Source organism: Mesocricetus auratus, unplaced genomic scaffold, assembly GCF_017639785.1.
Source record: "Mesocricetus auratus isolate SY011 unplaced genomic scaffold, BCM_Maur_2.0 Super-Scaffold_100003, whole genome shotgun sequence".
NCBI classification, from domain to species: Eukaryota; Metazoa; Chordata; class Mammalia; order Rodentia; family Cricetidae; genus Mesocricetus; species Mesocricetus auratus.
Genome location: NW_024429188.1, coordinates 80,244,233 through 80,268,449, shown reverse-complemented (window position 1 = coordinate 80,268,449; position 24,217 = coordinate 80,244,233). Strand labels below are relative to the sequence as shown.

Sequence of the window (24,217 nt, the reverse complement as noted above, 5' to 3'; positions counted from 1 at the left end):
GAAGAACTGTTTCTGGGCTTTCAGTTCTTGCTTCCTTGATGGATGAGTCTGGGAAGAGGAACAAAAGCATTTCTATTTAGCAGAAACAATTAACCAAAACGATCCAGACACTGCAGCCAAGGGCACTTTGGAATGGATGTGTGACAACCATAGGTCTGTCTTTTGGATTGCTCTGAAGTGAGTCTTAGCCACCCTGGCTCCACTTGGGTAGCTGTTTAGAAAAAGTCTGTATGAAAATATAGATGAAGCAGGAATATTTTGACCAGAGGAAAGAAATGTTAGAGCATCTCAATATGAGAAAATGTGGAACTGATTGAATTGTGAGTTGCGATCTCCCTCTGAAAGATGTTAAGAAAATAACAAAAATAAAACTGAGAATAAATCACACAAGGATCACAGTGGGACGTAAATTGGAGATTGTGAAATGGGTTCTGTGATCCAGTCCTGAAGCTATCATCCATAAAGGAGGGAATAAGTTACATACTCTAGACAAGGCAAATCTTCTCAAATCTCTGTGCCTTTGTTGATTAAAGAGATACTAGTAATCAGGAGAACCATGTGAGATCACATATCATAAAAGGTTTTAAAATAACCATAGAACAACAGCTATTAATGGGAGGGGACTCTGTAGTTACTGGATTTTTTTTGGTAGGCTGAGATTACTTTAAGTAAGTATTTCAGAATAAACATCATAGCAAAACCAACAGGCTTGATTTTGAGTGTGTCTCGATGTTGGTATTACAATGGTCAAGTGGATCAGCATGAAATGAATGAGCAATAAAGTCAGTTTGGTATCTAGTCATCAAGGGTTAGTAGCAAAGCATGTGCCAAGAAAACCTTCCTTTTCTGTTCCATTCTGGCCAAATGAACTTGAACTAAGAAAGTGTAATACACCTTGATTTACTCACGACCTAGACAGCTCTTTAATCACCAAACTTGGGACCACTTAGATACATCTTATGTGGAGCTTCATACATCGTAGTCTTCAGGGATGTGTATATCCTCCAAACAGGGGAACATACAACCTGGAAACTCAGCATGAACTCTGCATGGCTGTTGACATTGTTCACTCTTTCTATGACTACCCATACTTGAAAGTGGGCTTTTCTATTAATTGAAGACTAGCACCCTAACTCTTGCTTCACATACACATACACATACACATACACATACACAAACACACATTTTATTCTAATGTTTAAATCCTTGTAAATCCGGGTAGGTCAACCTACTAACCAGACCAGCCATCCTGTTGGGGTATGTCCTGTTCCATTTAGACAGGACATATTGATGGGACCAAGAAAGTAAAGATAAGTGCAGGACCAAGGACAGATTTAACCACCCTCAAAATCCTATGAGAAAAGACCATGTGGGGTTGGGGTTGGCTATCGTGCTGCACAGCTGGAGAGAGCCAGCTAAGAGAGTTGACAGATACATGAGGGGAGTTAAACCATGCTGGCTCTCCTGTGTTTTCTTGTTTTGTGACATTGTCTAAGTTCCCAGCTGGTTTGCTTAATTGAAAAATATCTCTTGCTTTAGAACCACTTTCTAACCTGAACCAGATCAGACAGGTTAGATGTTTTCTTGAAGGTGAGCCTTAGCTCTGGCTGCTGCTCATACTTTCTTCTTGGCCCGGTCCTTTTTTCTCTGCCACCCTTTTTTCTGTTTCCCCTAGTCCCTGTGAAAAAAAATTGCCAGAGGAAGAAATACCAGGAGCATGTGTTTAAAAAAGTAAAGGCTTATGTTACAAAAGTTGAATAGCCAGGCACATGGCTTTAATCCCAGCACTCAAGGCAGGTGGATCTCTGTGAGTTCGAGGACAGCCTGGTCTACAGAGTGAGTTCCAGGACAGCCAGGGCTACAGAGGGAATTGATGTAGTATTAAATTGAAGCAAAATAATGCTGTCTTAATCTGCCCCCAGAGATGTGAGTATTGAACCTGGTGATTAAAATGGAAAAGTCTTGAAAAGAAATAGATCTGTGTAACTGAGAAGCAATGGTCAGGGCAATGGTTATGATACCTTGCACTGTGCCAGACCACATTAACTGGGGATTGCAGTTCTTAGAGCATTTAAAGAATGTGTTTCTTTTCACTTTGATTTGATTCTATCAAATCATTTGGTTGACTGTGTGCCTTGTTTGAATGTTCTTAGTGTCTTAAGAGGAGAAAGAACTTGTTCTTTTATATGCTGTTGGTTTTCATTCTTTCCCTTTCTCCTGCCTTGGGTTAGCAAATGGAACGTCCAGCAGCCAGCTGTCAACACCCAAATCGAAACAGTCTCCTATCTCTACACCCACTAGTCCAGGGAGCCTTCGGAAGCACAAGGTATTATGTCTCTTATACCTTACTAAACCCCTTTGCTCTCAGTTTCTTAAAAGGTTGCACAGAGATTTGACCACCCACTGTACTTCAACAGCACCTTTTGATTTGAAGCTAGAACTCACCTTTGTTGACTCCATTAAATTGAAGCCCCAAGAATTTCAGCATGGAACAAGCCTTGAGTCAGTGTTTTTGATTTCTCTAACCCTTGTTTTTATCATTTTTTTCCAGGTACATTTTATCATTTTACCCAAAGTGTAGTACTAATGTCTCAAATATTTATTCTGAAGTAATGACAGAAAACAAACCACAAGCATTTGCCCCACAAATTCCAACATATAGCAAATGGAGTGTTGAGGATGCCTTATGTCATTAGGCACCAGCAACTGGATGTAATATAAATACAGTAGTTAAAAGTTGCACTTAGATGGGATTAGAGAGATGGCTTAGTAGTTAAGAGTTGTACTCTCATTCTGGAGGACTAGGCTCAGTTCCCGGCACTCATACTATGTGACTCACATCTAATTCTAGTTCTGGGGGATTTGGTGCCCTCTTCTAGTCTGCACAAGTACTACACACATGTGATGTACATAATTATGCTCAGACACAAATAAACATTACAATTTTTAAAGGTCATGATGAGTTACTCTCTTTAGATTTGTAGGACATCAATGAAGAAATGAACCCTAGTTTCGTTGTGCACATTCTTCATTACTAAGGAAATTTTTGTGCAGTGTATGCAGAAAGGAAACAAAGCTCTAGATACAATAAACAGCACTGAAAATAAACCTAGCAATTCCATAGCATCTTTTCCCAAGCATATTCCTTCCCAGAAATCTGTCCTATGTAGAGAATCTGGTGTGTTCACTGCTTTAAATTTCTTATACCTTAGATAGTGTGGATGTGTTTTTCTCTAATAATAACACTGGGAAGCAAGATATGTTAAGATTTTGACCCAAAAGTTTTGGTGTGAAATGCAAGAAGGTAAAGTCTTACCAATATGTTCAACTCCACCTTAGAATGATCTGAATGGGAGATTTTATAGATGGAAATATTTTATTGGGTTACTTCAGTGAGACTACAAAGTTTTACAGAAGGAAATTGAAACCAATCCAGATAGCTAAATGCCTAACTAGTGCAACAGAATTAGCAACAGAACTAGTATGCAGGTCACCACCAGTGATATGTTAGCGTCAGTTTACACTAGCTTATGGGTTGATTTAAAAAACAACAACATGGAAAGGGAAAAGCTCATGAGGCCTCAACCCTACAAAAACAACAGGCAACTAAGGAATGCTGAGATCAGGAGTATTTCTCAGGGAAGAGCACACTAATTGGTTACCCAATACCAAATGATCAGCCCTGAAAACATACATACAAATCACATAATAATACTGACTGATCTCTGTCTCTGTCTCTGTCTCTCTCTCCCTCTCTCTCTCTTTTCTCTCTCTCTCTTTTCTCTCTCTCTCCCTCTCTCTCACACACACACAGACACACACACACATACACACACACACTCACACACAAGTATGCCTCACTTTTTAACTATATTTGTAGTGACATTGTGCTCTTAACCTTGACTTGGTCACAGCAGGATTATTTGGACCATAGAAACCAGCAAATAAGATTATCATTTTCCCCACAGAAAGTCAATTGCTAAATATTTAACAGCAGGACTAGAGAGATGACTCAGTGGGTAAAGGGCACTTGTCCCCAAGCCTGGCAACTTCAGCTCAATCCTCAGAACCCATATTGCAGGAGAAGATGACTCCTAAAAGTTGACCTCTGACCTTCCTATGTGTACTGTGGTACAGGAAAGTGTATACACATACACACACACACACACACACACACACACCCTGTAACTTTAAAAGTATTTCATAGTATACCACTATCTGATAAATCTTGCCATTATATTTTATTCACAGCACAGTTTAAGTTTCTTGTTTAATTTGGATTTGCATGCCCTGTTATTAACAATGCCTGTTCCTTTCCTTTAATGAACCGTTTTAAGCCTCACAAGAACCTTTGAATTATCCTTCTTGACCTATTGGATTTCAGAATATGCTTAGTCGTGTGTATAGACCTATTGGATTTCAGAATATGCTTAGTCGTGTGTATAGTCTGTGTTCCCAGGAGATGGTGAGAAGGATGAAAATCACTTTATAGTCAGTTTTTGGTTATTTTCTAAGTAGCAAAATTTGTTAATATAGTCATGACAAGATGGAAAGAACCTGTCTTTGACATTTCAGTGTTGTGAACATCTGTCTAGACCATATTGCTTCTTAGTGCACCTTCACCCTATGTCTTTCTGCAACTCCTTTCCTTTCTGGGAAGTGTGCTCTATGCCGGCACTTTCCATCGACCTTTCCCAAAGTGTCAGAGGCGGCTCAGGCATTTTCTCTGCATGCTTGTATCATCCAGCCTTTCGACTGGCATGTGCGCCTAGTCCATTTAGGTTGAGGACCCCTTCTTTGTAGACCCTTCAGGTGAGTTTTAGCATTGTCAAATTTGTTTCTCTTGGTTGGACTTGTAGACATGTGTGACTTTTTTATTTTTTCACTCAATTCTGTAAACAAGTTTAGCCACTGAAGAACTAGACAAAACTCCAAAATGGCAGCATTGTCAGAGCTGTGCTGTTATCTTCTCTGGATTTTTCTTAAGACAGAAAAACAAACACAGCTTAATAAATTAGACTATACCTTTCTAGTCAAACTTTAAAATTAAATATTCATTTAGATTTTGATGTTATTTTAAAAACATTTTTCTGTCTCTTCAAACTTATAAAAGAATTATTGTAATAAAGATCCTGTATTCTTTTTATGCAATCATTTCTGTTTTTCTCAATTACCTTGTTTTCTGTGCTCTCTCTCTCCTTTAGTTTTTGACACTTTTCTGAGTCATTTAAGATTAAGTTGAAAGTAGCATGCCCTATTACACTGAAACATCTAATGGATGCTTACAACCAGGGCAAATTTTCAACATCATGAGATTTAATCAACAAAGTCAAAACTGTTATAGTCTGTATTCAAATTTCATCAATTGCTTCAGCGACATTCTTTTTCTGGTCCAGGATCTAATCTAGGATCAAGTATTACATTCATCTGGTAGCACTCCTTTAGTATGTTTTGATCGGGAAGGATTCATGTGATTTTTATGTTTCAGAACAGTACATTATAGAAATGAAGATGTATATCCCTTTTTGTGCATCTTGTCAGGAAGCAATGGCCTCACATTTACATGGCCCAACATGGAGATTGAGCTAAAAGCTGGTTGTGACCTTGGTTTAGTCCTTCCAAATCTCAGCTTCAAGCTTTGCATCTGTCCTTTCACTCTGCTTGCTACCTGAGCCTTAGAACCACCAATCTCTCTGGGAAGTGGCCAGAGCAGATCTCATCTGAACTTCTGTCCAAGTGGACCTGAAAGGTGTGAGTCATGGTGGAGACAGGAAGCAGGTGGCCAAGGCAATCTCTTTCCTCCTATGCAATTGGAAACAATCTTGAAGTCCTAGCATCCCCTTGGTAACTTTTGATTGCTGTTCTGGGGCTCTAAGCTGTAATCAGATGCTTGGCTTCTCTTAGGCAGCTCATGGAGAATCCTCTTTAATGCAGCTGCGAAGAGGTTAGCCAAAGTCCGCATACTCAAGTGCTGCAATATGGACACACAGTACATTTAAAGGTAGTTAATGAGAACAACATTTCATTTTATATTTCTATACTGCTTTAACCTTTCGCAAGCCTCTCACTTATCCTTGAAATATCCCCATTAAAGAGAAAGGACAGATAAATAGCCTTCCCATTGTACAGACGAGGACTAAAGTTAAGAGATTAATGGCAGCTTCAGCGTGGTTTAACAATATTTATTGAAGACTGCTTTTGGAGCTAATACCTGGTTAAAAATGTATAAAATATGGAAACATAGAAAAACTATTTGATTTAATTAAGATGATTTTCAGATTAGTGATTTCACTCACAGCACTAAACCTGAAGAATTTTATGCAAAATGGCAATGAAAGGAAAATGTATCAGACCTAGTGCCTGACCATATAACCGACATCATTTAAATATACACTTACTTCTATTTGCACATTTCTTTTGCCATCCTAGCAGTGGTCAGAAAGATAGTTTGAAGAATAGAGTAGGGGCCTGGTTAACTGGAATATATGTGACTTTGGATAATATAAAACAGGGTGGAAAGGACATTTGATGGGGTCCCAAGGAAGGTGGAAATTGGCAAAGACTTCACAGAGGTGATATTTAACTTGGGTCTTGAAGGCTGAATAAGCTTTGAAATGACTGGCGAGACAAACAGACACACAAGTTTTAAAATATCAGTAAGAGCAATGTTATACCACAGAGAAAGTACAGGGTAAGTTGGGAAAATAGCAAACCTAACTGGAAGCTAGGTCTCCTCAACGTCCTTCCTGACTTCTTTTGGACTATAAGCTCCTTGGACCAAAGACTGACTTTTTGTTTTCTCTAATGCAACAGTATTGCCAGCACAGCTGTATTTGTTACAAACATTTTGTTCTGTAGGGCTCTAAGGGACTTAGAAAATGAATTTCAGGTGCAAATTATTTGTATTGTTAAGCAATATGTGTGTTTCTGTATTTCTACATATCAATCAACAGAAACAGAATGCTGAGGTAATTACTTTTCCTGAACATTCCTCTTCCCTTACAACCCCCACCCAGGCTTTAAATACTCGATGAATTGATAGAGGTATAGAAGCAGTTCGTACCTAGGCTTATTCCTATGGGTCCTGTCCATGGCTTGAATCTTTACTCTTTCTAAGTCACAGCAATTACAAGTAGAGTTTTCACAATTCTGTCATTAGCTTCTCCTTGTTTCTTTTGAGGTATAGTCTGCAATAATAATCTAGTATAATTATTTCCACCAAATGAGCAAATAATAATAATAGATAACACTTAAAAATAGAAGATAGTTCAAAAACAATCGACAAATATGCATTTAACACAAAACCAAAAATTGAATACCGAGCAAAAGAGACAAGACAGAAAAGAGTGAGATAGATAGTTGATACAATTCCTATTTACTGGTAATTACTTTAAATATTAGAGTAAATATTAGTAGATTAATCATAGACTCAAATTAAAAGACTGTGATTACCAGAATAGATTTTTGAAGGCACGACCCATCTTTATGCTGTCTAAAACAGAAGCAATATAGACTGAAAGATGTAAATGTGCTGAGGGTAGAATCACAGGAAAAGCTATGAAGGAAATGGGAAGATATAGATCAAAAGATACAAAGGAGTAGATAAGTTGGATGAATAAATATATAGCTCAAACACAAAAAAGTAACTAAAAACTATGATGCAATACAAATGTTAGAGAAAATGAACTTAAAGCAAATTTGTTATTAAGGGAACATAAAATTGTTGATAGCAAAAGGAAGGGTCAATAGTTTCAGTAAATGTATTTATAAATAAAGGTAGGCCCCTTAAGAACATTGTGTCAGTATATGTGAAACAGAAAATGATGGAATTAAGGTAGGTAACTCACATGTAACCCAAATGTATTAACTGAAAATTTCAATACTTCAAATTGAATAATTAATATAATCATAAAATAGAAGTCTAACAAGTATGTCCTTTAGTGTCTGGCGATGGACTTCAAGATCTTCCTTCTAGTTCTAAAAACTTATGAACTATGAACCCAATAATTGCATTTTATTTTCTTCAATTGTATCAGAAGACAGGAAATGCAGTGGATACTGCAAGTTAGTGAACTCCATGTGAGTTTCTCATGAAATACATAAAATCTGTGAATACTATAAAGACCACTTGTAGACTTTTACCCTAGTGAAGCACCGGGCTTCAACATTCAGCGCAACATTCAATTGTTTAATTGCTATATTAATACAATCTAGAATATAACTTTATTTAAATTCTGTCTAAAAGTTTTGCTACAGAGTAGCACCATTTCTTTTCCCTTCCTTTGGCCTCTTATAAACATACAAATTATGTCTTTATACACAAAATGTCCATCAACACATTTTTGTAATTATTAGATCATACAGTTGTAGTTTGAAATAAACCAGACACAGAAAGCAAACTATTGCATGATCTCACTTGTGTGTGGACTTTTTAAAGAAAAAAAAATCAAATACCTAGAGATGGAGAGCAAAGTAGAGGTTACTAGAGGGACTAGAGGAGTGAAGAAAATGGAACGAATATATCAATAGATACAACATAACAGATATGAACAGAACAGACAGGCTATATGAAAAAATATACAAATCTACAAAATCACTGAATTTAATAAAACTATTATGAAGGAAGCATGTTTAGTTGCCCCTCTTATACAAGAAAAAAATGAGGGGGCATTGGGGGGTTGGTGGGAGGGTGTGGGAGGAGGGGGAGGGAAAGGGAGAGGGACCTGGAATTCACATGTGAAGCAACCTTGTTTCTAATCTAAATTTAAATTTAAAAATATAAATAAAAACCTATGTGATTCCATAGATATTTGCTTCTCTATTGTAACTGCTTTTGTTATTTATATATATCCTATAACATCACATTGTAAACATCAAATATATATAATTAAATATAAATACAGTTTTCAATCAACATTAAAAGAAAAGACTTATGATATTTAATGTATACAATCCCTGGAATGCATTTGCAAATTTGCCCTACTGGTTTTTGTTGTTGTTTTGGTTTGGTTTGGTTTTACTGATGAGGGTATGAATTAGCATAGCTCCTTGAGAGACTATCTTTAATATTTGTTGTAGTACAAGTATGCCAGCAGTGAACTCTGGATGGGGATGCCCACACTTATTTCTTATAGTAAAATTTGGATTCAAAAGGATTTTCTTGAGTTCCTTAACTCAAGTTCCTTAAGACTTTGTTGCTGATGGTCTCTGTGAATGTTGGGTCATGATTTCAACAATCTATCAGGTGGTTGCCAATTGTACTTTTTCTTTTACTTACTGCTTGTGCAGGGCCCCAAAGTCATCTGGGGCTTACAGATTAGTACCATCTTGTGTTTTCCCTGAGCATATACACAGTCACCAATTCATATATAACAAATATTCCCACAAATATATGTTAGAGAGTTTTAAAGTTCCCCTTGGACTGCTCATTTTTACATCTTTACCTTATAGGTTTTAAGACATTTTATTTACCCCAACTTTTACCCCTCGACACACTCATACTTTACAGAAATCTAGAAATCCACTTTTTTGTGCCAGGGTATCACAATGTATCCCTGGATATATTGCACCTGCTGTAAAGATGAGGCTACCCTTAAAGTCACAAATATCTGCCTACCTCTGCTTCCAAAACACAGAGGTTAAAGGCATACAGCATGACACCAAGCCTGGCTGTGAAGTTATGATTTTTAAAAACAATTGTATTGATTAATTCTTCTTGAAAATGCAGATTGTAGCAAGTGTACTCTGAATCAAATCAAATAAAGTAGAACTCTGTGAGGTTTCCAGAAGGCTCCTACACAGGTCAATATGACACTTCTGTGTTTCTGAAGCTCAAAGACGCTTTTGACCATGAGCAGTTTTCACTGTAGGCAAGTGTTTGAGAAGTAAATCCAGTTCCAGATTTATCCTACTGTCTGTTGCTTTGCTTCAGTTCAATTTTATGTGTGTTTTTTGCTCTTTTATTTCTTCCTCATCATTGTCATTCTTACGCACACACATACACACATAATCAAATGAGAACATACCAATCTGCAAGATATTAACTTCTAGGGGAAGTTGGGTAAGGAGCATATTGATATAACACAGGAATACCTCTCCATATAATTTTAAAGCTCTTTGTGAATGTATTAATTATTTTAAAATAAAAATCAGAAAAATGTTATTTCAAGCAACTAAAACAACCTCCAAACTCAAGGCACTGAGTACAGGAGAGTTAACTTTGTTTCTTCTCTTCTTACAGGACTTGTATCTGCCGCTGTCCCTGGATGACTCTGATTCACTTGGCGATTCCATGTGAAAGATGATAGGTTACATAAAAACCTATCATTATAGCAGAATATGTTCGCTCAAGTGACCAACAAGGCTATTGGTGCTTAACCATTTTTGTTGTTGTTGTTATTTTTCAAAATACTCTGTAGCACGTAGGGTTTATTTTCTTGTGACTTTTCCTCTGGGCCACTAATTTACAATTACCAATAATGAGAGATAGATTGATAACCATCATTTTGAGTGACTTTTGAGAACTGAAAAATGTGCTAGTCCATGACCTTTCTACTGAATGCTTAGGGGCCTTTTATTTTCCCCACTCAATTTATTAAGATACTAGTCTCTCTTATGTGGAAGGCTGTTTACATACATATCACTTAAAATGTTTGTGTGTGGGGGAAACATTCCTATGCAGATCTAAAAGTGAAAAACCTAAGTGTCCCTTGCCTCTGTATCTTCAAAATGCTGGAGGATCTCAGGAGGGTGGCAAGTCAGATCCTTGACCTCGCTCTTTGCTCTTCATTGAGCCCCCAGTGTATTGTGTAGCACTAATCCTGTCTGTCAAGAAGGAGAACCACCAGCTACTTATAATAATGTGACATCATGTGCTTAGGGCTATAGAATAGCGTAGGGCTAGCTGAAAGAGATGAGGCAGAATTGGGTGAAAAACTGCCCAAATTTCAGTAGGATTTATAAAGCACAGTAGATTCCTGGTCAACCCCTCTGTTGGGGAAATTTGGAATCAATAAACAATTTGTGAGTTTGGGTAAGTGATGTCATATATATGATTCCTCCAGGAGGCTTTCTAACATACAAAGTTAGTACACGAAGAGTATGGTATCCATCTAGCTCTGTTCTATTGAATGCCTTGTAAACAACCAACATTACAAACACTGTGAGAATTTGTTTTCAGGTCTGACACCTTTGGTAGCTTTTTATAGCAAGAAACCATATCCTTTTTTAATAAAAACTCAAGTCTGTATTTCAGGAGCAAAACTCTGCAGGCTCCCTTTTTTATAAACTGGTGATTTTTTCCTTTGTCTAAAAAACACAAGCAGAAAATTTACCAAAAAAATGCAGCAGAATACTGTAGTTTAGAAATCATGCTCTCACTGCCAAACAGAAAGCTCCGGGAGAAAATACTATGACTAGAGGCCAATTCAATAGAATCAGTCTTTTGATACCTTTTTAACAGTTACACTTACAGTAATAATTTCAACGTGGACCAGACATTCTAGTTATATTTTAAATGAAATGTTATGGCATATTTTAAGTAACTCTTTTTTATCTATAATCCTAATATTTCATACTGAAGATGCAGAGACCTTTCACTTGTCTTTAGCATTAGAAAGGATTTCTCTTTATTAAGGATTGATCACTTGAAATAACTCTCAGTCTTTGAGGTTTATAACACTGATTTTTGTCTGTAGTCATAGCCCATAATAGCCAACTAAATTAAGGTGAAAGCCATGCATGCCAAGTCTGTGTTTGATTTTAATAGATAGAAATATTTCCTTTATTTCTTTGTAATTGTTCAGTTAGTTTGAAAGATGCAACATTCAAAGCCAAGATGTTTGGCTGCTGAATGATATGCAGCTGTCCCTCCATTCTAAGTAGAATGAGTGTGGGGTTAGAGTGTGTGTGTGTGTGTGTGTGTGTGTGTGTGTGTGTGTGTGTGTGTCTAGGCTGCTTCACAATTAGGAAATACTGCAGGACAACTCAACATGGATTGATGGCAACTTGGTGGTGTTGTTGATGTGCAGGGGGAAGTAGGATGGAAGGGGTAGTTAGAGGCCCCTTGATAATTTTAAGATGTCCTTAATTACAAGATTATAAGAAACTTTTTTGTGGGGGATCAGGAGAAGTGAGATGATGCAAGTTCTGATTGCTGGTGAAACTGATCATTGAAGAACCTGAAATGATGAGGTTCTGCTCTTGTCCTTCCTTTATCTGTATACTCACAGGAAATGATTAAGAAGCCCAGTTCACTTTGCCCTTATTTCCTTATAGAAGCTCAGTTTTTTCTTAGTGCCTCCCAGAATATTTGAGTTAGTTAGGGCAAATTGATTATTCTGGATGGATAGAAATTACGGAACCTCTGGGCTAGATGCTCCAACACACTCCATGTCAGTCTTTCAGAAATCCTTGTAGTCTAGCTTTATTCAAGATGTTAACATAGAGATCCAGACAGCTTAATGATCTACGGAAAGAGTAGGAACAGAGAAAATTCAAAGTTCCTCATGCCCAGGCTTCTCAGTAGTTCTCTGAGTATTTCCTTACCTGTGGCATATAGACGACTAGAAAATACTATGGGCATGTTTTCTTTAGAGTGTTCTTGGAACAGACATCCTTCTATGACAACAATGCCCTTTCTGTCCTCTTTGAACTAATTACAAGGGAACCTTTTGCAAATATTTTTCATTTCTGTACGGGCACATATACATGTAAGAAAACATTTAGTTTTATTGCTACTTCATGTGGCAAGGCTTGGTGTAGCTGAAAACTCAATAATTTCACTTTAAATTGGCTCATATTCAAGTAATTATTTTGCAATACTGAGCTCATACCTCCCCCTTATTAATTCCCAGTTTTATCTAATTCAGTTTTACCACTTTAGACCCAGTGTGTTGAGTATACATGGTCAGCAAGCATTTGCCACTGCTTCCCATAATGTCTCTCTGATACAAACACACACACACACACACACACACACACACACACACACACACACACCATGTTGCTTGTTCCTACCTCCTGACTTTTCTTCCCCACAGAATTAGAAATAGGGGCAAAAAAGGGAAATGTATATATGGGGGCTGGGTGAACAGCTAACTTTGTAAGTAGTGGTAATTAGAATTAAAGTGAGAGAAAAGCTTCTTTTCTCATAACTGGTTTGGAAAGGATAGCCATTAGCATGACTGCTTTCTGTCCTTATGGACTTGGTGTTAGCCTAGACTGAATCATAGCATTTTCTAGCTGGAAGGAAGCTTAAGATCACATCATCTGCTCCAAATTCTTCGTTTTCTTAAGGCCAGGAAACAGACAAAGAAGAAAAGTAATTTCTCTCCAAGGTCGCACAGCTGCCTGCTGGCAGAGCTGGGATTAGAACCTACACCTCTTGGCTCTTGTTTCAGGGCCTTTTCCAACTAGCCAGTATTGTCTTCTGTGAGGATCCTGAAAATTCTTTCCCAGGGTCATGTTGCATCCTGGATCCATATTTTACTTTGTTGATCTCAGCAACAAATCCACTCCAAAAAGTACTCTGATTCTTCCTCCTCACATTCTCATAGATTCATCCACATGGGTTGCAGATAGCCCCAAAGAGAGGGAGGCACTGAGATCCAGAGGATTGATGCCCAAAATTGAGGAATCTTCCAAATAGGCCCCTCCCTGTGCTCCTGCTCTATCCAAGTGGACTAGAAAATGTCTACTTCAATGTCATTATCACACTTGCTCTTTCTCCCGGGACAAGGGAGTGGTTTATTGTTTCCCGAGCAGAGAAAATAAGAACTGAAAAATAGAGCAATAGCTTTGTTTATTCTGACTTTCTGAGATGACTTTTTCCTTTTAGCATTTAAAATCTAGCCTGGCTCCATGTGGGTTTTTTGCAGCAAGGCTCTCTGGAAACTAATTATTATTAATTGAGCTCTGAAAGACCTCTTACTAGGTTTACCCATGTTCAGGAACTTCTCTTTTCTCCTCCTCTACAGTTAGGTAGGACCAGGAATCCTAAAGTAGGACGTGTAGCTTCTATATCTTATATACTTCTGAGAATCATCCAGCCCAAGTTTAAGGCAAATAATACAATGCTTGATCTGTGTCTCCATTCCCAGTCTCTTCAGTATTCTAGAGAGTCCACATTCCCTCTCACATCTGATTCCAAATGGGTTTCCCTTTTAGAAAACAAAGAAGTAATACAAACCCTACCTCCTTGGTATGGGAGAAGTAGCATGTCCATGTGTCCCAAATGAGCTTCTGCAGTGATGAGAATGTTTCAAGAGACAAGGCTGCCTCAGTCACGAGACTTCTCTAGCAGAAACACCATGGCAACATAGCTTTACTGACTTTCTTCATGGTGGTCTAACTTACTGAAAAATCAAGGCAAGGGATATTTCTCTTTTCTTTCTTTTTTTAAAACAGTGATTGGAACTTGTTCTTGGGCACATAAGGTCACGTGTACCCACATCTAGGTCTCATTTATATACTGCCTTCACTAAATTAAGAGGTTTGGCTTCTAGGTTCAAACTGGTTTCCTAAGAAGGTCAGGGTTTGGGATTTGAGAGATGCTTAGCATTTTAGAGCACTGGCTGCTCTTCCAGAGGATCTAGGTTTGATTTCCAGTGCCTACATGGCATCTCACATCTGTAACTCAAGTTCCAGGGGATCTGACACCCTAACATAGCCATGCATGCAGACAAAACATCAATGCACATAAATTATTTTTAAAAGAAGGTCATGGGTGTCTTGGAGCGCATGTAAGAGCATAGGAGTGTCTATAGTCCTATGGTTTAGAGTTTGAACCCTAAAATAATAAAGGTTGAATGCAGACCTGGCCATTTAAAACATGTCAGAAGTAATCTAGGACCTTTTTGTAGCAATAGAACCCTGAAAATGCTAGGACTTGTCCCTAATCTGGAATTTAGAGGCTGCCATGCTTCTGCCTCTATCCCACTAAAACCACACATATAATACCACTCACTCTTCTGGGAATCATGAATGATTTCCTCTTCTTGCATGGCCACTGGGAACAAGGAGAGCTCACTGAGTTTTCATTCTTTCTTTTTGGTTAGAGAGGCATCTCCCTTGGGTGAAAAATGGAGTTCCCATAGCTATCACACCAAAAGCCTCATTTATTCTTTCCATCTAGCCTTAGTGTTGTTTTGATTATCTCCTCTTTAAGGAGCAATGCAGAGCTCAAGATTTGGTCAAGCTGCTGTAAGATTGGTTATCATTTGGGAATTGGAGTGTTTCTTAGTTTACAGGTGTCAAAATCTTCTGGAATTAGAAATGATTTTCCACCTGTCTGGGGGTACTTGGAGCTAGAGAATTCTCATCGGAAAGTAAGGTACTTCCCTGCTTAGGTTAAAAGGGCAGGTGATTTGGAAAAGGTCAAATAGAAGAAATCAGAAAAGAAAATCTTGTAAACTAAAGCAAGACCTGAAGGCATCGGAATTTCTTATTTCTGGGCAATAACTCAAGGAAATAAGTGGCTTTTTTTCATTCTACTTGCCATTTCCTTTCCCCATCTAGATGCCTATTTTTGCTCTCAGTTTAAACTCTGTTATCAATCTCTCATACCATAGGAAAAAATCCCATCCAATTCTTTGACTTATGCAGTCCTTCCCCCTCTTTCAGAATCCTTTGCTTCTTCTCTGTCTTACCACTGGGTATATACAAACTCTTAGCTTGTAAGTTTAGCCTTGTGATTGAAGAGAAGTTATTTTCAGTCTCAACAATTCCGGGTCCTACTCCTGATATTCAGCCACAAGTAGGTTGGTGGAAATAAACATTAATCTGGCCCTTCCTTCTTTTCTGTTTTAGTCTCAGCAGATCTTTTCGAGCATCGTCGTTACAGCTCATGGATGTTTTGGTCTTTACCTTCTAAGCAAGCATTGTACAGTACACTTTGTGATTTTTTTTCAGTCTGCCATTTGGTGCAACAGTGTAGTGTGCTCAGATAAATAATCAGCTGAACAGGAAAAATCCTCCCATCCATTCAAATTGGCTAGATATTCTTAGTTAATTTCATTTAATTTGCTCATAGTTTAAGAAAGCTGCAATATAATATCATGGGAGACCACAGATAATATGTTGAGTGGGGAGGGGAAGCAGAAACAATTTGTTTAAACTTTTACCAGTACTCATTAAGCTCTCTGTTATAACATTATTATGTGTTTTCTGCCTGTTGAATTGTTTAAGCAAAACTGGTAGGCAATTGAGTTTAATTTAAGCCAAAAGAGTATTTAGCAAATTCAGGCTGTAGAAGAAACTACTAAGTTGAAATGCATTTGTCCTTCTGATACTACATTTACCTAAACATTTTCCTTTTAACACCAACTGTTCATGGTCCAGCACAGGCAGTCCATGTATGAGTAATTAGCAGGCTTAAGAAGCCTGCTAATGAATTCAACAGAGTGCACAACCCCTGGGAATGTCACTGCTCAGCAATACCATATGCATTGCCCAATTTTCCCGTGACTTTTCTTTCTAAATTCTCTTAAAGGGGTTTAAGAAAGTAAGAGGTTATGCTAAAATATATCTGATGTTTGGTAGTATATTATATTGCAGCATTAAGTCAACAACCTCTTATGACTTGTACACAGCTAATGCATGGTTTGAGACTGGATTTTGCATTTTTTCATGTGCAGTAAATTATTTTAAACGTTTTGGTCACCTTTTTGTGCCATTAATCTTGTACAGAAAATGCTTTTATGGCCATTTTCAAAGGGAGAAAGTTTAAAATGGAAACAGCCCACCCTTTCTGCCCTATAGCTGTAGTTAGAATTGAGTAACTGTAGCAAAACAGCTGTAATTGGTGGTTGTAGTGTTAGAGATGTTAGCTTGCTAGTGACTACCTTTGGAGAGTAAATGCATGGTCTTGTACATCACATTTCTTAAATAACTCCTTTTAACCTCTGAAAAGAATATATTATTCCATGTGGCCCTCTTCCCTCTCTCCACTCCCTGCTCCCAGGTTTCTCACAATTAACTGTAAATAACTGATTAAGGGGCCAAGAATTCTTGCCAAGTAAACTCAGCAAAGAGAAAATAAACCAAAAAGGGGGAAGAGGTTGAAAAGAATTTTACAACAGTTCCTCAGAAATGATTGACTGTTTCTCAAGGCATGGTATGTTGATTAAAGACTCACCTCTCTTTTACATACAAATAAGAGGAAAACTGGGGGTGTCTTTGGTTGCCAAGTTACGTTGCAGAATTGAATAAGTCTCGAAATCACACAACCCAACGATGTGCCAGATCCCTGCATTACTTTTGTGGTATCTGGAGGCATCAGAAGGTGGTGATCAATAATTATGAGGGGAAAAGAAAAGCAAAACAGAAACATGCAAGAGATAGGGGTTTCAGCTACCTCTCAGTCAAGCAAAGGCAAGAACATGATGTGTTTAGATACATTGCTGTCTTTTTTCCCTGGCAACACAGCACACTCTTAGACTGCGAGTGATGCAAAGGCTGTGTTTCAAGAAGACACTCTTCTTTTTGGTTTACTGGTTTCTCTTGGACTGGTATGTTAGGCAAGGCCCATGGAAGCTGGTTAGAGCAGGCCCTTTATATCTCCTGTGACTGTTAATCTCCCCTGCTATAATTTGATGAGGGCTCTTTGGTTTGAGGACTTCAAGGTTGCCTAGGGAAGTTTCCCCATGTGTGTGAGGTATTGTGAACTATGAATACTGTGCATCTGCAGTGTTCAATACTGGGCAGCCATAGAACTGCTCTTGCAATCTTTTTTGGCTCTCAAGCTCTGTTCTCCATCTCATTCTCATTTCTGTGAACATTTGCAAGATGTGTGTAATGTCATTTTCCAAAAATAAAATTTGATTTCAATATTTCTGGCTGACATTCTCTCTTTTCAATCATCAAACCAATGATCATATAACCACAAAGTGTCCAAGTTGGAAGTAAAGTTATACATTAGATTGTCCAAACCCTTAATTTTATAGATGAGGAAGCTGAGAATTAATGTATGATGGAAATACCATAATTAACAGCATAGCATGTCTTCAGCATATGAGATCTTGGGTCTCTATAGTTGAGCAGGAATCAGATCTCTCTTAGTATATGAAATGTTTTGGCTAAGGTAAGGCTGTGTCACCAAATAAGAGGCAATTTCTATTACTGTGCTTTCAGACAGTGTAGAAAGACTTTACAGTTCTTGAACATACCTTTGATGTTTATTAGGAGGTTACTGGAACAGCCACTTTGAGAGAAGAAACACATAGATGTTGAATTCATAAATATCAGTTTCATCCTTGTGTATAAATCACTAACTTCTCACAACAGATCTTAACTAGGCTTGGGAAGAGGTTAATGAAAAGTGTGGGAGAAAACAGCACACAGAAGAGAAGCTGAGATTTCGGGACCACTTTGATCAGCACAATTCTGTGAGGGCTAACCATAAAGAGCCTGCCTAGCCTTTGTTGAAGAAACGTAACTGCACAGTTTCCAGGACTGAGACGATTAGGAATTCATCCTCTGAGTAGTGAGCATCAGTCTGGTGGAGACAAACTAGAGCAAGATGGAACTTCTTGGTATTCCTAATTCAGATAAAAGTTAGATGTAGATTTACTAGGTCTCTTTAGCTAAAAATTTCTTTAGAAATTCATTGCTCTCTGGTGGAAAGAGAACAATCAGGTAAGCACCGTGTGCATGTGTGAGTTTCATAGAAGCAATGTACTCAATTTAAAGGATTACATTTAGTTTTGAAACCATATCCTTTTCATATTTTAAATATTGAAAATGTTCTTTTTGCAAAAATTGGGCAAGGAAATAAATAGGTATTTGTTTTTCAACAAACTAGTCAAAGAAAATTTAAGATATCTAATCCTGCAAGGGCCTCAAATAAAATCTATCTCTTTTCTTTCAAATTCCAGTCTGCTGAAAACACTGGTTTAGCCTAAAAGAATGAAGAAATGGAGAAATGGGTATGGATTGTGTTGTAAAAAATTGGGTATTTGGTATTTAAAGGGAGTTTATCCTAAGACTACCTAATATTGTACCCTCTCTCTGATTATTTTTCATCCATTTCTCAGCCTCATACTGAGGGACTGTTCATCAGTATGGCCTAAGAAGCGTGTAGGGGATACTCAGCCTTAGGCCCTTTTCTACAGAGGTTGAATGAGAACCTCTGAGAATAGAACCCTGTGATTCTGGGTGAGCTAGTCCTATCAGAGGGTTCTGAAACTCTCATTTGGAATCTCCCTGCTCTGATGAATTCCATTTCCTCTTCCCCAAGACTTAACCAGAATGCACGATCCCATGAGCCATTTGGGTTCAGTTTGCATCTCTACCTAAAAGTCAGATGAAAGGGGCTTTTTTTCTCAGAAAAATTTTATAGTCATTGTTTATTTTCTTTTAGAGAAATGCTATTTGTAAAACTCAAGACAAAACTTGCAGAAATAAAGAAGTTCTTCCAAGCTATTGCAAAGAGCCAAAATGGGGTCCTGCGATGAAGAGCAGAGATGTGGCAGGGTACTGGTGATTATAGAACTGCGGGTGTAGAAGTGTCAAAAGTTGGTGGGCCAACTGGGATATGGAAGAAATGGAAGAGAAAGCCTAGACTTAATTCAGCCTGAATCCCCCTCGCACCCGTTTACCGAGTCTCCTCTGTTCTGGACAGCTCAGTAGCTTCTCACATACCTCCTCCCCTGACTTCAGCCCTGGCGTAGGAATGCCCATTCACATTTCACTCTTGCTGACACAGTCTATCCTTCTTTCCTTGCCTAGAAAAATACCCTCTGAATGCCCTTCCACATTTCTCCACCTGTCTAAATGTCACACGTAGCCAAAACCTACCAGCAACGGAACTCAAGTCATATTTATAAGAAAAACAAACCCAAACATGGAGAAAAACTGGCAAATTTCTACCCTGAACTTTCCAGGGCAGGCCTGATCTTATGTAAGTTTCCCTCCTTTCCAAATAAAGGTGATTTGTTAAACATATAACTAAATGTGATTTTGTTTTTATACATTTCTAAAAAAGAATTTCCACAAATACACTTACAAATTGGAAAACATGCCTTGTCAGGCCAAACATCTGCACTGAGGGTTGTGGAAAGTAGGGTTCCTTTGGGGGAGAGGCTTTCCCCAGATTTCCTTGTCAATCTGTCTGTACTCCCCCATCTCGGTGACAGTATGGGAGAAGTAGCGACCCCTTCATTTCTAATCCCTCCTTTTTAGTAAAGTCTTTCAGGTGACTCCCTCAAGGAGACACCCTTGAGTAAGAAAGTAATTTCTCCTCAAATCTGCTGGTTTTCTCCAATCAAGAAGAGTCAGTGTAAACAGTTGTACCCTTTCTATTCCCTGCCTATGTACCCCTGAATAGTTCTGAGGATGCTCTCATGGACTGAGAGAGGGGTGAGTCCTCCATTCCTGAATTAAAGGCCATGACCTCTCCCATCCTGAAATGAACCAATGCATATAGACTTGCAGACTGTCAAAGGCGGACAGGGCTTTATAAACCAGTCATCCAATGTTTTCCTAAGCTTCTTGGGGGAAAATTACATGGAGGAGTTATTACAAAGACCAGTTCCGGGATCCCATCCCAGTCCAACTTCATTAGACTGTCCAGCAGGCTGGGAGCCTGTACAGTACAAAAGAGCTTCAATGGCTGTTTCACATGTGGGGTTTATGGCGCTTCCACAGCTTTGCTGTGGGTAGTATCACCTGAGCATCTTGTGAAAAGGGAAAGCCTGATTTAGGTGTTGTGGGGAAATCAGATTCTGCAATTCTCATGAGCTACTTATTAACTTTCTATGTTTCTTGTTCATGGGCTGCACTTTCAGTAGCCAAATACCAAGATCAAGACACATTTTGTTTAGAAAAGGAAGAAGTGGAGATCTAAGGAATAAAAACAATCTATTTATGTTCAAACACAGTTAGAGGTAGAGATGCCTAACAATAAGGACTGCTGACTTGAACCAGTGCTCTTTCCATAGGACCAGGCTGCCTGTCATCAACAGACTCTTAAAGAACCCTGGCTGAAACGGCACTGTTTCCAATCAAAGGCTAATTGGGAAAATGATGTTTCCTGAAAGACAAGCAGCCCTGGCTTGTCTCAATAATGAGTGGGTACCCTGGCAGGAAAAACACAAAGGGTGGGGGAAGGGACAGAATTTATGTCTCACTTTAATTGAAGAAATGAGCCAAAACCTCTTTACAAAGAGCAGGGAAGGGGGAAGAAATTATGGTTATATAATGTCCCCCTACATCATCTAGGGGAGGAAGAAACACACACACCCCAAGCACACATATGCACACATGCATACACATGTGTGCACGCACGCATGCACGCACACACACACACACACACACACACACACACACACACTAAAGCCCCGTGGAAGTGCTGTGATACAGGTGCTGCAAGGAGCTGCAAGCCCCTGGAAGAGCGTTGGAGCAGCGTGCTGAAGGTTGGTAGATATCAGCTTTAGTATAACAAAGCATTAATGATGAAAAATGAGCTAAGAATTACTCTGACTAGAATAAATCTTTACTTTAATGGATCCCTTCAAGCACAGCCTTCACTCAGGAGGTGAAACTTGAGCTGAGGCTTAAATAAATTGAAGTTTGTTAGGCAAAGGGTGAGGTGGGACATTTCTGACAGAAACACGCGTAGGAGCAAAGACAGAGAGGCAGGATCTATTTCTAACACGTTTGGGGAGCAGAAAGGCCTTCGGTGGGGTAGAGCAGCCTGAGGCATGCAGCGCAGGATGGTATGAGTAGCTGGAAACCATGTTGGAAACATCAGCTGGGAATCCTTCTGTTGAAAACTATGCCAAAAATGCCAGGCCCAATGCTAGGCTCTAGAGGTTAAATAGACATGGTCATGCACAGCATAGAAATCCAAATATTTCTAAGCAGACATTAATTTGTGGTGCATTGTGTCGAGTCCTGTGACACAATGAAGCATAGCATGGCAGATGACTCACATAGGATTACCATCACTTAGGATACCTGATCTACCTGATGAGGGCTAGGAGAACCTTTTCAGAAGAGAGTGACAAGCTAGCGGAAAACCACGGGTGAATAGGTTAGCTGAAGGGAAGAAAATATTCTAAGAGAGAAGAAAGGAATATGTGAAGTTCCTGAGGAAAAAAGAGCTCCGCATTGGAGCAGCTGCAAGAAGCCTGCCATTGCTCAAATGAGCAGCAAGACAGAGCAAAGGGGGTAAGAGATGACACCAAGGAGGCAGACAGAGGTTGGACTGTGCCGGGCCTGGAAGCCAAATGAAGGAGTTTACATTTGCCCCTGACAAGCCCTCAGGGAGTCATTAAAGAGTTCTGAGTAGGAGAGTGAGATGAACAGATAAAAGTGTGGTTAAAAATCACTCCTATCCAGCCATTTGGAGGCTGAGTTTGGGGGAGACAGAACACGAGGCAAGAAGTTCACTGGGGGCTGATGTCACCATCTAAATGGTACATTATGGCAGCTGAGACAAGAGTAGTGGTCGTATAGACAAAAAGGAGGTGAAACAGATTTTGAAGAGGCGGCATCAACAAAATCAGAGAGATTACAACGGAGGAAAATTTTACATTCTGACCGGAGAAAGTGGAACTGTGATTCAGGCAGAGCTGAAGGACCCTGGGACATTTGGGGGCTTCCTGCTGAGCAGAGACAGGCTCCCAAAGAATCCAGGCTGTGGGCACTCAAGGAAAAGAGACAGAGGCTGATGGGAAAGTCCTCTTCCTACTTAAGTGTCTGGCTCTCTCAAAGTGGAACCCAGTCTCAGCTGCTAAGGCTGTATCCAGCTGGGCTGGACAAGTGGGCGGGACTACCAACTGGAGGGGACATGTCTTCCCTGCTGAGCCAGGTGCAGTGACTGGCATCTCTCATGCCCTATCCAGAGCAAGCAACATGAAAACTAATCAACATAGGTGAGATTATTTTCTCATGCTTACACGGGAGAAACAGGCTCAGAAAGGTGGAGTGCACTGTTAATAGTCACATAGCCAAGAAATGACAATTGAATGACCTTCCCATTAGACTGTGATCACCTTGGATACTTTTAATGATAAACCATGTCTGCAATAAATCGTAGTCTATGACTGCTATTAAATCAGAGTTTCAAATCTTCTCTAGCTAGAATGACAAAGAGCTTACAAGTTAATTTGAGGCTGCCATCTCCATTATGTGCTGTCACCTAACAAGGTAGGCACTATGGGAATGAAAAACAACAATAACGAAGATGTGGGTGTTACAGGACGATGGTACTCAACACAATGACTCTTCTCTCAAGAAATCAAAAACTAATAGGAAAAGACAAAGAAATTTCCCCAAAAGCTTACCACAAGATTCATCTCTAAGATGGCTGGGACACAAATATATTGAGCTCAAAGGAGTTTGCAGACATCATTTAATTAGAACTTTGGCTTGAGGGCCTCATACTTGCTGGGTTTATTTTCCATTTTAACTCATTCTCTTTGTCTTAAAATGTCAGGGGGGCTTGCTGAAGAGATAGCTTGATGGTTAGGACTACTTGGTGTTTTCCAGAAGACCTGTGTCCCGCTCCTAGCTGCCATGGTGGCTCACAACTGCCTGTAACTTCAGCTTAAGGAGATATGATACCCATTTCCGATGTCTGCCAGCACCCACACACATGTACAGACATACAGACATACACATAAGTGAAAATAAGATGGAATCTTTGATAAAATTTAAAGTGTCAGCTGGTGTTCTTGGCACAAAAAAAGTAATAATTATATGAGGAAATGAATACTTGGTTGAGTTTGCCATTCCATATGACATATACAGATATGTATATATTTCAAAACATCATTTTGTACATCACACACCCCATACAAAAATATTACAGTTTTCATGTTATGTGGATTTTATCATAATTGCATTTTTCAAAGTTGTTTAAAACTATAGGCTGTGGTCAATATTTTCTTGGAAGTGTTTTCTCTCTCCAGAAACCTCAACTCCTCCCTATCTTAAATTTTCCTCAGTGTTTCTGCTAAGTCTCCTTCAAAGTCTTCTTCAGGCCATGGAAAGAATGGAAAAGACTCTCCAATCATCCTCCTTCGTATCACCCTGTCTTTTCAGTCTACAGAGTTCTAAGGCTCCCTTGCTTATCCCCAGTGGTTATTCATAGTCTATTTTGCATCTGTTCATGGAACGAACATGTTCAGACGTACTAGATGAATGCTGTCAAAGAGAAGGGGAAGGTGTGGACAGCTTGTTCCAGCTCTGTAAGTTATAAGGAGCTCTGTGCTTG

At 39.0% G+C, this 24,217-nt stretch overlaps 1 protein-coding gene across 7 annotated transcripts in view; it reads left to right on the top strand.

The window, feature by feature from the left end:
- Dcx (doublecortin) overlaps window positions 1–17,828 on the top strand; it is a 72,587-nt gene extending 54,759 nt beyond the window's left edge. For 4 of the 7 annotated variants that reach the window (XM_040744510.1, XM_040744509.1, XM_040744507.1 and 1 more), the window contains exons 6-7: window positions 2,232–2,329; window positions 10,241–17,828. In XM_040744510.1, coding sequence (XP_040600444.1) covers window positions 2,232–2,329; window positions 10,241–10,297 — 155 coding nt within the window. In that variant the 3' untranslated portion in view covers window positions 10,298–17,828. The remainder of the gene's footprint in view (window positions 1–2,231; window positions 2,330–10,240) is intronic. The other 3 variants (XM_021234331.2, XM_040744508.1, XM_021234330.2) reach the window with 1 other exon arrangement.
- Window positions 17,829–24,217: the final 6,389 nt, after the last annotated feature.